At 34.7% G+C, this 14773-nt stretch overlaps 1 protein-coding gene across 1 annotated transcript; it reads right to left on the bottom strand.

Moving 5' to 3' along the window:
• Positions 1-1411: 1411 nt before the first annotated feature.
• On the bottom strand, positions 1412-11416 carry LOC137013722 (oocyte zinc finger protein XlCOF6-like). The gene is made up of 2 exons (XM_067377671.1): positions 11350-11416; positions 1412-2523 (listed from the first exon to the last, which is right to left on the bottom strand). The coding sequence occupies exons 1-2, from the start codon at positions 11405-11407 to the stop codon at positions 1412-1414; spliced, it is 1170 nt and encodes a 389-aa protein (XP_067233772.1). The 5' UTR covers positions 11408-11416.
• Between the last annotated feature and the right edge of the window lie 3357 nt (positions 11417-14773).

Here is a 14773-nt window from a genome sequence, read left to right as displayed (position 1 = left end):
AAAGGTATTCTGGTGGTGGTTTGGAAAGTGAGAAATGCATTGGTAAACTTTAAAGACCTTGGCATTGTTGTATATTATCAGTATATAATTTCCTAATTCCCATTAAATATAGCTGATGTTAGTTAGTAACAAATACTTTTTCGTTTATTTGTTTGTTGCATAATAAGGTTCTCCACCTTATTATTTCCAGAGAAACAGTTCATCTTTCCATAAGATAATGTAACTCTTCCATAGCCACACTCAACATAATCACTTGTATTCTATGTATCTTATGCACTTTATTCCTTTATCATTCATGGTATTCATTTAGTAGTTGTGTTAGTTATTCTTGTTATCTTTTTGTTAATAAAATTTATTTTATTACACTTGTGTCTTCCTTGTGCTGATAATACAAAAGAGGTTCTACAAGTTAGCAATTTCACCAATCTTTCAGATAAATCAGCTGACCACTTTACATTAATTCTAAATGAATGAAAGCCCCTGTTGGGAGTGAAAGACCCTGACTGGTGCCCTGAACTAGGGAAAGGGGGGAAGTGGTCACCTGATGTACTCATACATGTGTTCCAAAATCACATTACTTCGCGTCCTTGGATGGACACAGTAAAAATCACTACACATATTAATAGCCATGCATGTGGTTCAGGCAACACATTCATTGATTATCTTCACTGCATGTATATTTATAACCTCTCATTGTTTACATTTAAAAAAAATATTAAATTTTTTTTTTTATATTAACATAAAACACAACCCTATATCTTTTTTGTTAAATGTTAGATTTAATGATCAATAAGTATAAACAAAAGGCATAAGAAGCTACAATAAGAAATAAAGTAAACAAACAATCATTCAAAGTCAGCACTCTAGTAGGATACAAAGGTAAAGTTAAATGGCTTAAATATGTAACAAATAATAGACTCATGAGACCAAAGATCACCCGTTAAATATACAAAAGATGAATTATATCTCATGTTTAACCACTACAGAGACAGCGGCAAATGTCAGAAGGACTAGCCGAGGTAAAGCTGTTCTCTGCGGCGTAAAATAGTGTTTAAAATAGGGGCTATATGTTTGATTTATATGATTATGATATATATGATTTTGATTTGAAGGTGTCCTCAATAAAAGGGGTGGATCAAGAACACATCCTGGGATTTGAACTGTACTTGGCTAGCTGTGAACTTTGAGTTGGATCAGTACTCAGGCAGCAACTGATGATTTTTTTTTTATATAAAAAGACAAGACTGGATATTAAGAAATGAGTAACTAATAAATGACTGAATGAGGCATTTATATAGCACTTTACTATGTATTACTGTACACTGATCGCTCCTCATCCATAACCTGGATAATTTAACAGCAGACCGAGCAACAGCGCCAACTTCAGGTGGAGAGGAGAGATTTGGCTAACTTACACTTCAGAGACTTTGTTTTTCAGCACATCAAGATGAACTACTTGTTGTGGTTTCTCCACTGCATGGATCTTCATGTGTATCTTCAGGTAGCGTTTTATAGAGAAACTCTTTCCACACTGATCACACGTGTGCATCTTTTCACTGCTGTGGATCATCTCATGTGTTTTAAGAGATGATGACTGACTGAATCTCTTGTCACAGTGTGAACACTTGTGAGGTTTTTCTCCAGTGTGAATTATCTGATGTGTTTTCAGAGATGATGCCTGAGTGAATCTCTTGTCACAGTGTGAACACTTGTAAGGTTTTTCTCCAGTGTGAATTCTCTGGTGCAGTTTTAAACAGTTTTCTGTAGTAAAAGTCTTCTCACACTCAAAGCACACATGATCCTTTACAGCATTGTGAAATTTCTGATGCGCATGTAAATATTGCAGCAATGAAAATCTCTTTCCACACACAGAACATGAATATGGCTTCTCCTTCGTATGAACTCTCAGGTGTTTCTTTAAGGTTGGTTCCCCAATAAATGTTTTGCCACATTGATCGCATTTGAATGGCTTCTCTCCAGTGTGGATCTTACTGTGTTCTTTAAGGGTTGATGATTGTCTAAAGCTCTTCCCACATTGATGACAAGTGAATGGCTTCTCTCCAGTGTGGATCCTCGTGTGTTTTTTAAGGGTTGATGTTTGACGGAACCTCTTCCCACATTGATCACATGTGTGTGGCTTCTCTCCTGTGTGAGCTGTCATGTGACCAGTAAGATGCACTTTTTGTGTGAAACTCTTCCCACATTGATCACATGTGAATGGCTTCTCTCCAGTATGAATTCTCATGTGACGATCATAACATTGTTTTTTAGTGAAACTCTTTCCACACCGATCACATGTGAATGGCTTCTCTTCAGTATGAACTCTAATGTGACGCTCAAAATGACATTTGTATGTAAAACCTTTTCCACACAGAGTGCAGGTGAAAGATTTTTTTGCTATTCTTTTCTTTAAAAATGTCTTTTTAGTCTTTGAGCAACTCAAAGGTTTTTCTTCAGATTTGACATGATGTTTCTCCTCCACTTCACTCAGTTCTTCACTCTCCTCCTTCACTTCCATCAGCTCTGAAATGAGAGAGAAGTGTTAATTTTCAATACATCAATATAAGTTAAAGAGAGATATATGAAGTTAAATATCATAAAATTGAGATTTGCTTTGATATAAAACTGCTTAGCCTCCATTTTACTTTAGCTCTGTGCTTAATTTGACTCCAGTTTTGGTTATTACATTTAGATTTACTGAATTAAGACAATCAGCAATGAATAGAGGTCTTCTGGCTACAGAATTTCCCAAAATAACTGCTCTGCCACATTTCCTTAAATAATTCTTAATTCATTATACATAATATTAAGAAAATAAAGAAAACATTGCTCCAAATTATACAAATGGTACTCAATCAGAATGCCTATTTCTGCCGCACTAACCATCATAGCAAAGTCACCGTGGCAAAAATAAACCAGTCACATATCAAAGCCATTTGAAAAGGGACATTTTGCAAAAATTAATAATGCTCTGATTCACACTTGAAAAGACAAAAGACGTGCATAATGACCTGCATAATAATGAGCCATTTCAATCAGGTAGGCTATGTAAAAAAAAAAAAAAAAAAAAAAAAAACCTCTGTGATCATGTTTCAAGCTCATCATGGTGTATATCAAACATACAGAAAAAAAACAGCAATCCTGTGAATTATTATTACAAAAAAATAAATACATTTAAAATAATGGTATTCTATTGTATGCTTTAAAATATAATGCATTTCTGTGATGCAAAGTGTCTGAACAATTATGTTACCTCTATTGCATTTTATATAGCCTTTTAGCTTAAAAGCATGCACATTTGGAGAAATGTTGACAAATTCTCATATGTTTATGTCAATTTTCTATACAGAGGAGTAATATTTATTCAATATTTATTGTCATCACTATGAGGACTGGATACTGTGTTTTCAATTAATACTTGCAGCCGGAGGGCGCTTTTCTAAGGGTGGAACTCCTACAGGGGTTCAGGCTGTAAGGTTTGCCGAGCGACTAAAGAAACTTCATCAGTAAGATGTTAGAATACTGTACATTTCTTGTCTATTACCACCCACTGCAACTTATACCAACGACGGAAATAAGCGCAGTTATAATAGCAAAATATGTGGGAGAGCGTTGCTATAGTGTGACAAAATTGTATTGCAATAGGGAACACATTAATGTTACTAAATCAAAACTAGTTAGCACATCATTTGTAATAGAAAGGGTTTAATGACAATATCTGATTATGGCTACACTTAAAATAATTACAAAATAGATGTATGAGATGATAAAATCATATACCATTAATTGTACACAACATGTATGTAAAAAGTTACCTGAGAGAGAGAAAGAGAAATAAAGAGAGAGAGAGAGAGAGAGAGAGAGAGAGGGCAAGGGAGTGCCCGAGATCCAAGGAAGAAGAGCATAGAAAAGAGACCAGAGCAACAGTTAAAATCCTCTTTTATCCCTTCCTTGACCATGTGACTGAAACTCAAATGTGAGACATTCAAACTGACCAATGAGAAGATTAAAACTTTCCCCCACTGTACTAAAGGTGTGACCATTTGTAGACCCCCGATGTACAAACATCTTGGCCTACAGACCTTGATCACTATCACCTTTGTGCCTCCCAAATGGCCCGTGGCAAGAGAGAGGGGTGTGAAACAGTAAAGCAAATGTCTTTGTTCAATTTAAAATATCTTTGGATATTTTCAATTCTTACAGTCCCTCCTTGGCACCGTTGGCCACACTCATGTGTCAAAAGGTGGCACAATCCATGAAGACATGCTTTCTGTTGTGTGTAGATGTCAACTTCAGACTTCTTGTCCAGACTTGTTGCAATAGCAGTCGGTCAGTCTTCAGTCTTTGTTTTTCTTTCAGTCCTGCATGAGAAGGTCCATCAAATGGTGTTGCACCATTCATAGATATGCAAATCATCCATCGAACACTTAACATCTCCACAAGAATCAGGCACTGATAATGGTAGAACTCAGTTGTCCCTCCTTTGAGACAAGACACAGGATTTGAACTTTGGCAGCAGGGATCCTGTTATTTAAAAGAACATATAGCACAACAAACAGCAAAAGCATACATATGGCAGTTTTCATTGGTCAGAGGTTTGATGTGGTCGGATTAAATTTGTCTCTGGCAATATGCCCTTAAATTGATGTACTTGATAAAGTGGTCAAGGTGAGAATAAAAGAAGATCTTACAAGCTCTTACATTGTTTCTGGAAACATTGAAATAAATTGCATAATAACAAAACAACAAATGTTGGTTTAAAACACCCCATTTCATGAAGAGTATTAACAAATTATTCAGTGTAACCAATACAGAGATTCAATTGAATAAATGTCCAAAAACATTGTTACAAGTCAAATGGACAAAATACAAAGAAACAAATGAAATATGCTTCAGAATTGTTTCAAATGCATTTATGATAATATACCTTTTGTGCTTAGGTAGAATGAGAAATACTAACATTTTAATATTTAATTTGGTGAGACAAATAACTAAGTGATTTATTAAATCCAAAGTAAAAAAAACAACAACAACAACTGGATGAAATTCACAGTCATAGTGCAGTCTAGACTTAAAGACTTAAAAACAAAAACATTATATGCAAACATTTTGTGAGACATATGTAGATGTAGATTTGACTTTGTGTGAAGATCAAATCTATGTGGCTGCATTTAGCTGTGGCTATGTGTAAATTCAATCATGCTCCAAACTAAGGTGAGGGAGTTTTACAATTGTGATGCAAATTTGGTCCTGTTATAACAGGGAGCCAGCATGAGAATGTGAGCATGAGGTTTGATCCGGCTCAAAAACCTTCAACACCAATGTTTTTGTTAGAGAGCATGATAAAGTGCAAAGTTCAGAGTTACTGAATCCTGTTGTGAGGAAAGCATTTTCATGGTTAATGCAACTGTGAATCACATTGTAGCCACATGGCAATTCTATGCTCCTGTACATGGTTTTACTCTAGCTATATGGAAAATAGCTGAGTTTTCCATTTAGGAGGCAAATAAATTCAACATAGTGCACGTGCAACTTGAAATTGCTACACAATTTCAGTACTACACTTATTATTCCAATTAACACAAGATACATGGCCTAGAATGAATAACATCTACAACCTTAACCTAAGTGTTTAATCCAACACTTACAGTAAAGCAATCATGTGTTTTAAAGAATAAACTCAGCTAGTCTATGTGTACATATAGTATCACAAACAACTTTAATGTGTTCTATGCGCACAATGTGTTTAGCACAATTATAGATTTGAAAATACAAAAGGGATGATCGCTATTGGGCTGCTAATCCACTAGCAAGTGAAGTTAAAAGTTGGAGGCCTTGCATGAACAATGCAGTTAACTCACTTAGAGTTTTTCCTGCAAATGAGCACTGATATTTGCTCTTAGAATGTGGTTTCCTACCTTTCTGAAAATAAGGTGGAGGCCTACCCCTACCCAGCATTTGTCCTCTGTATGGCCTATTTTCTGACAGGAACTGCAAAACCTGTTCTCTTTGCCACCGGGTTGTTTGCTGTGTTCTCCTGGAGTTTGAGGATTTCCATGACTCTCAAATGCTTGAACACCATGCGTTCTGGTACATGACCCTGCGCTATTACGGTGCTGCATCATTAAGAACTGAAATAGGCAAACTTTCTTGAGCAGTGGCCTCTGAACAAAACATTCCAGATTCATTAGAGCAATTTACCTCATCTAAGAAGTGAACATGCTTTTTAGCCCCATCGTTGTTAAGAGTTTTGGGAAACTTTTGAGCATTTAGCTTAGCCTTGAGATCTGCAATGGTCTCTTTGTGTTTTTTACACTTTTCAGTCAGAGCTAACTGCTCAGCTAGTAAATTATCCAGCTGTGACTGAAGATCCTGAATCTTTGCCTCACACTTTTGTACCTCTGCATTTTTAGAATTCACTTCTTCACATTTGACATCCATAAATGAAGATAGAAATGTTGTTAACTCATGTAGCCGTTTATAACGCATGTAGTTTAAAGCCTCAATTATTTCACCATGTTTTGATTTCTTATGATGTTTACCAATTATGTCCCAATATGCAAGAATGTCATCATCTGAATTGAGATTTTTTGGTATGTATTTCCCATTAAAGATAGGCTCAACTTTTTTGCTCCATAAAGCAAATAATACGTCACTCTTTTCAGAAATTTTCCCTTCCATCCCTGAGGAGATCTGAATATCATACCATTAAACAATTAAAACAGACTTACCCATTCCTTGGTGAGATGGTCAGCTTTAATCCATTCACAAATTCAACTGTGAAAAAATTTCCTCATTCTGATGACCGATCAAAGTAGATTTCAGAAAACTCACTGCAAGGGATCCCGGGTTTCGGCACCATCTCTAAGGGTGGAACTCCTACAGGGGTTCAGGCTGTAAGGTTTGCCGAGCGACTAAAGAAACTTCATCAGTAAGATGTTAGAATACTGTACATTTCTTGTCTATTACCACCCACTGCAACTTATACCAACGACGGAAATAAGCGCAGTTATAATAGCAAAATATGTGGGAGAGCGTTGCTATAGTGTGACAAAATTGTATTGCAATAGGGAACACATTAATGTTACTAAATCAAAACTAGTTAGCACATCATTTGTAATAGAAAGGGTTTAATGACAATATCTGATTATGGCTACACTTAAAATAATTACAAAATAGATGTATGAGATGATAAAATCATATACCATTAATTGTACACAGCATGTATGTAAAAAGTTACCTGAGAGAGAGAAAGAGAAATAAAGAGAGAGAGAGAGAGAGAGAGAGAGAGGGCAAGGGAGTGCCCGAGATCCAAGGAAGAAGAGCATAGAAAAGAGACCAGAGCAACAGTTAAAATCCTCTTTTATCCCTTCCTTGACCATGTGACTGAAACTCAAATGTGAGACATTCAAACTGACCAATGAGAAGATTAAAACTTTCCCCCACTGTACTAAAGGTGTGACCATTTGTAGACCCCCGATGTACAAACATCTTGGCCTACAGACCTTGATCACTATCACCTTTGTGCCTCCCAAATGGCCCGTGGCAAGAGAGAGGGGTGTGAAACAGTAAAGCAAATGTCTTTGTTCAATTTAAAATATCTTTGGATATTTTCAATTCTTACACTTTGTACACCTTTAGTCCACAAATTACTCTAAAGAAGAACTAGACGTGACATTTCAGGAGCTAACAGAGGCTTCCAGAGATTGCTAACCATGGCTTTAACAGCAGTACATGCCTGGAATACTATACCCATAGAACTAAGAAACATAACGTCTCTTGCTTCTTTCTCTAAAATGATAAAAGGTTGGTTATTGGATAATCAAATATTTGTTTTCACAATTTAAAATAGTGGTTTCTTGTTTGTTTCTGGCTTTGTATGAAGATTTTTTTTTTTTTTTTTAACCATCAACCTGCCAGAATGGCTAAATCTGGCACATTTACATGTGACTTGTTTCTTGTGTGTTAATTAATGTGCATCGTCCTTTTTTAAAAAGCAAATAAAATAAATAAACTTGCTAGCAACGACACAGCACTAAAATCAAACTAGACATAACACAAAAACACTTACAGTGTGTAGATCATCCTGTTGCTTGACAGCTTCTCTCTAATAAATGCTAAATTACAACAGTACTATAAGCTGGCTTTGGCCACGCCTTACTGACTCAGATCAAAATGAGAACAAACACAACTTGCCATGTGAAAACAGTAAACAAACCTCCAAGCAACGACACAGCACTAAAATCAAACTAGAAATAACACAAAAACAGTCAGTATGTAGAAATAACACAAAAGCATTTACAGGATGTTGATCCTCCTGTTGCTTGAGTGCTTCTCTATTATTATTGTTATATAGACATTATCTTGCAAATTCGATCTCGCCAAAGTCGCCAGTAATTCAGTCTAAGGAACAGCATCTCTTGCATGAAATATTGTGCCTTCAATGTTTTAAAATTCAAATAGACAAACAAACACTTTGGGCTTCAGGTGCAATGCAGTTTATATTGTAAGTGTACATGAACAGCTGGTAGAAAATCCGATGTGTGTTAATATCTATTGTCTTAAAGTGACATCAGTCACCTTTTGACAATTATGCCATCAGTGTTAATCAAACAACAAAATGCAAAGAGAAAATCCCTCACAGCTCTTCATTTGAATATAGTTAGCTTTAATAAGCATTGATCTATTAATTTATACTGCGAAAACCAGTGATATTTTACATTTGGTTACTTTACTTAGATTTTTTTGATAGACTAGGCCTACATTACTTACCTGAACACATGAGCAAATGAAAGCACTTTATTTCATTTGTATCTTTGTTTTATTGTATTTCTCAGTTTGTTTTACTTTGTTTCTTTGTTCATGTTCTTACTGCATCTTATATAGAACACCAAAAAACAAAGTCAAATAAGCTCTTATATACATATATATATAAATTAAATGGAGATTTAATGGAGAGAGAGAATGATTGAGTACAGACAGGCCTTAGAAATGTTAGATATTCTTATTTTCAAATCTTTTAGAAGAAAATAAACACAACCCTAGGTATTTATTTGATACAGTGGCTAAATTAACAAGAAATAAACCTTCAACTTCTGATGCTTCCAAACAGCATAGCGGTAATGACTTTATGAACTTATTTACTTGCAAGATTGATAATATTAGAGAAAAAATTATGCAACCGTCTACCATGCAATCGTCTACTACAGTATCGCGTCAGACAGTGTAAGGAAAAATTCAATTCATTCGCTGCTTTAGGAGAGGAAGTATTGTCGAAAATTGTTATATCATCAAAATCAACAATCAAAATCTGTATGTTAGAGCCTATACCAACTAAGCTATTGAAAGAGATGCTTCCAGAGGTCATAGATCCTCTTCTTAATATTGTTAATTCATCTTTATCACTAGGATACGTACCAAAAACTTTTAAGCTGGCTGTTATTAAACCTCTTATTAAAAAAACACAACTTGATCCTAGAGAATTAGTCAATTACAGGCCGATTTCAAATCTCACTTTTCTGTCAAAAATACTAGAAAAGGCAGTTTCATCACAACTATGTTCCTTTTTAGAAAGAAATAATATCTGTGAGGATTTCCAGTCAGGATTTAGACCGTACCATAGTACTGAGACTGCTCTCATTACTAATGATTTGCTCTTATCATCAGATCGTGGTTGTATCTCTCTATTAGTGTTACTGGATCTTAGTGCTGCATTTGACACTATTGATCACAATATTCTTCTAAACAGACTCGAAAACTATGTTCACATTAGTGGAACTGCCCTGGTATGGTTAAAATCATACTTATCTGACTGTTATCAGTTTGTAGTATTGAAAAAGAGATGTCATCCGGTAAGTGAGGTCTGAACACGCTCCGACAAAGGAAAAGGTGTCTCGCACTCATTGAGGCAAAGCGCTAGACATCACTTCCATCATCACTAACCGGATGGACGTAGTGGTGTTTTGGATGTAAAAAAAATATATAAATATTGTTCGGTTTCTCGCACAAACCCATCGTTTCGTGTCTTAGGACATCAATGTGACATCACAAGCCGCAGGGTTTAATTTGGATGTGTCTATGCACTTTTTTTTTTTTTTTTTACTCTTATAGACTAAGTTCCCACTGACTTGCATTATACCACTGACAGACCATAATGGATTCACAAGAAACATCATATGTGGTCTACAGGCATTTTTAGTGAACTTTCAGTGTCTAGAATCAGGGGGAGAGGAAGGGATGAGGGAGAGGGAGGGGAAGGGTAAACAGATAAACGAGGAGAAAAGAGAAGTTTGGGCAAGGCGTGTCCTGTGCTCTTTACTCAATTATTATATTTAAAACATTGGAGCATGTTTCTGTTGTGAGAACTATTAAATATATTTGATCAATCACAAAAATATCTAATGTGATATTAACAGCATTATTTTGACATCAACTTTTAGACTGATATTTAATTTATTTTCCTAAAACTGTGTAATTATTAAGGGCCGGACACACTAGACTTTCCTTCCACTGACTTCCATTCATGCACATGTGAATGTGGGACACCAGAAACACAAGATCAAGTGAAGCTTGCTGTAAAGTCGAGTAGATTGTACATTTTGAAATTATTCTTATTTGTTATTTATGTTTTTAAAGAGATTCACGGAGTGTGACATCATATCATGACAGTTTCAGCGTCTGTAGAAAGTTCACATGCTCAAAGTCTAGACTGGCTGCATCTTTAAATGTGTTATTATCATTGTCCTTCATGATTCACTCAACCCTGTTACTTCTGACATGATTTCCTGCTTTCAAAAACAACCAGGAAGTGACATCATCTGGGCTCTCTCTACAGCATGATGGGAGGACAAGAAAATAATCTCAATCCATTGTCTCAGTTTTTACACAAATGAATGACTGCATTCATCAACCCTGTTACCAAAGTTACTGTAAGAAGAGATTTTGCTCAAGTTACACTTACAACCCTGTCAGCCAATCTGGAAAGTTCATTTACCTCAAACATTTTGGTGTTTACAGTTTATTAACAATGTTGTAAACTATATTGAAATTCTGGAAACACTATAAACACAATATATATATATATATATATATATATATATATATATATATATATATATATATATATATATATATATATATTGAAATAATGTAAAATAAATATTTAGTTTGATCAGATGTTGACAATCATTATGAAAGTTTCTCAAACTTCCCTTTACTGAACTTTTGTTAGAAAAGAACATTATGTCTCATTTCATAGTTTTACTGTTTCTCTAAATGTGCAGAAGAGCTTGAATCTTTCTATCATGAATGTTGTTCAGCATCATGAATGAATGAAGAATAAACACCAACCTCTTTGTTCTTCAGTATCTTCAGTGTGTTTCATTCTGCAGGGTTCTGGATCACTCATGTTCTCACTGTCCTCTTTAATAAACTCAGTCTTTGCAGATTTCAGCTCTTCCTGATGCTCTGATGCTCGTCTGATGGGAATATTCCTGCATTTATTGATGAACTGCTGTGGGAGGAGCTTCACTGATGATGTGAGTGATGTGGGAGGAGCTGATCTGCAAAAATCAAAAATATCAGTTACTGTATTTGTTTTTATAGGGTTAAAGTCCAGATATCAAATGTGTCTGCATCAAATTAAATGCAAAAAAAATGATTTAACATAGAAAATCAGTTAAATGCAAGTGTATTTTAATGTTTCAAACAACTTTTGTATTTAAAAACAAAATTATTTAATGTTGCATCATCATTTAGTGTAACAGATATATTTAATGTAAAAAGGAAACAACAGTTATTTATTTATTTTATTTTTTTGCCTGTACTTAATAAAATATATAAAATAATAAGAGAACTACATTTAGTTAAATTTTATATGATTAAAACTTAGTGGTTTGAAGGATAGTGTATAACTATACACTATATAAAGTATAAATATTTAAAATGACAATTAAAGAGTATTTTGGGCTGCACTGTGGCCATTAAATACAGTGTTTAAATGTCATCAAATGATTTTGTACTTAGTACTGACAAGTTTTTTGTTGTTTGTATTTCATCCATAAACTAACTGCAATAAGAATTTATATCAGTCTTTCGTAAAACAACTGATGCTAATTCAGAACATTTTATTTCTAAATTGAACATTGTTCTGTTGACAGCAATGAAATGATCTTTAAGTGTCAATTTACAGCAGATCTGAAGACATCAGCATAATAAATGAGGTGAAAACAGGAACTATTGACATGAAATAGTGTTTTCAGCAGTTAATATTGATGACTATCAACAGTCATTCAACAAGACATTCAGATCATCTCACTTTATTCTGAGTGTTTGCTGTTAGAAACTGATTATCGGAGTAAGGCTAATACTATTTATCACAATATGACATGGATAAAACTCCAATAATACAAAACAAACACTAATGGCACCATTACAAGATATATAACTACAGCAGCATAACATCCATATAAATAATTTGATTTTCTAGTAACTATATATAATGCATTCATGTAATTAGATGGAAAAACATTTTTTTTAAAAATTAAACAGCACCACAAAGCAATTTAATGTTTCTGGAGTCAAACTTTTATACATTTATTTATCATTTTAAAATATCTTATGTGGCTCATTAGCTACAGGCTCAATGTATTTAGCACTTTCTGTTCCAGTGTTTTAATAATGTAAAGTGACAAAGTTGAAATAAAGTCCAAATATGTTAAAAGAGTAGAAATAAAATGGCAGCAGAAAAAACTAGAGATCGATTCCCATCAATTCCCCTCACAGATCTCAAACTCATGGTGTGAATGAACATCAAACTGACTAGAACAAACTCTTTTATGACAAGGATATCAAGGGTAATATATCTTTATCAGATTGTTTTGCGGTCTGTACTCTGATCAACACTTTTAACCTTATCATTATTATTCTCAGGTTAGTAAGTAGAGTCTGGCCTAAATTATAAGCATTTTAAATGACTGACAATTTGGTCAGAATACTTATCTGTGTATGTTCTTGTTCAAAGTCTTAAAATATTATAAATTATGACTCAGTTATGCCGTATCACTGGTCTAAGCTTCTTGGTTGATGTAAGAATTTTCCCAGATTCTTCTCAAGGTCTCACAGCATTTCTAAGCTAATCAAAGTGAGTTACGAGAGCTTTCTTGCAATAGACAGAATAGTGACCAAAGAAAAAACAGCAACAGTGGCACTAAGACACGACTACCCATGAAAAACAGCCTCCAACAACTGCAACAAACATACTTTAACAGATCAGATACAAACTCAGACACACTAAAACAAGGTGACTGTGAGAATACAAGCATTTGAGCCTCATAAGATCTGGAGAAAGGGCACAGTGGTGAAGCCCATCGACTCGAGATCCTACAGTGTCCAGCTGGATTCTGGAGGTGTTAAAAGGAGAAACAGGGACCATGGAATGACCCTAGAGACTCTAACCAGAGACTGTTGATCCTGACAACACAAAAAACAATGAAACTCACCATTGTTTCAGTGTTTGGAGTGAGAAGAACTGTTACTGAATGACTAATATTATTAAAATATATGATACTGCTAAATACTTTACAATGAGCCTATAATGAGCCTTGAGATATTTTAAATTTTTACTTCAATGTTAATAGAGATAAATATGAACAGATTGATACTGGAAAGATTAAATGTTGCTTTGTGCTTCTATTTATTTTTAAAGGTTTTATGATTATTGTCAGTTTCTGCTATACAAAACTGCAATATGTTAATCACTTAATTAGGGGCCAAGCCCCGAAGGGGCTGTAGCCCCTATTGTAATTGTACGTTTTCCTTTTTATTATTATTAGGGGCCAAGCCTCGAAGGGGCTGTAGCCCCTATTGTAATTGTACGTTTTCCCTTTTATTATTATTATTCTTCCTCCCGAATGGGAGTCTATGGCAGCCCTATCAACGGAACATGAGAAAATGATGAAATTTGGCACAGTTGTAGAGATGCTCATGAATAGTGATTGGACCAAATTTGGAGTCTCTAGAACCAACTCTATAGCGCCACCACCAGTTCAAAATTCTAACGGTTTTAACATTTGAACTGTTTGTCATAGAAAAATTAAATTTAGTTCATCTGATTCGTCTCTTCATGCTGATGCTATTCAACTTCTTACATTAAGTCTCCACCCATTACAGTAGCGGCCATTTTGAAAAGTACAGTATTTGTTTTTTTCGCTTCTCCTCCTTCAAAATTTGTCCAATTTTGTCCAATCTTTGATCAGATTATCTTTGGACGGAGCCGCACAGAAATGACTGAACAGATTTTTTTTATTCATTTTTTATTCAGCGCCACCTACAGGTCATGAGATATGAAAAATGGCTATTTTGGCCAATAACTTTTGAACAGTTTGTCAGAAAATCAAGATCTTGGTGTCTATGGATTCCTTGGATCATGCCGAATCCGACGATACCGATTCTGTCAATATTGGATGTATCACGTGTCCGCCATTTTGAATTTTGTCATAAATTGCGATATCTTTTAAACAATTTGACATATCTTCACAAAAATTGGTATGTATGACCTTTAGAAGGTCGTGAAGGTACCTGAGAAGTTTCAGCACAGCGCCACCTACTGTTCCACAGATGTAATGATTATTTCAAAAACGCTTATAACTTTTGAAAACACTTTCCAAAATGTGTTTGCTTCATGTCATTTTATTCCCTGGCTTATGCCGATTCCGACAATGTATCATTTGCCATTTTCCTTAAATGTACCTGTCTGCCATATTGAAGTAAATGA

This window comes from Chanodichthys erythropterus, chromosome 3 (genome assembly GCF_024489055.1).
Source record: "Chanodichthys erythropterus isolate Z2021 chromosome 3, ASM2448905v1, whole genome shotgun sequence".
NCBI lineage: Eukaryota > Metazoa > Chordata > Actinopteri > Cypriniformes > Xenocyprididae > Chanodichthys > Chanodichthys erythropterus.
Note: the sequence above shows the minus strand (reverse complement) of the source record. Positions and strands in the feature narration are given on the sequence as shown.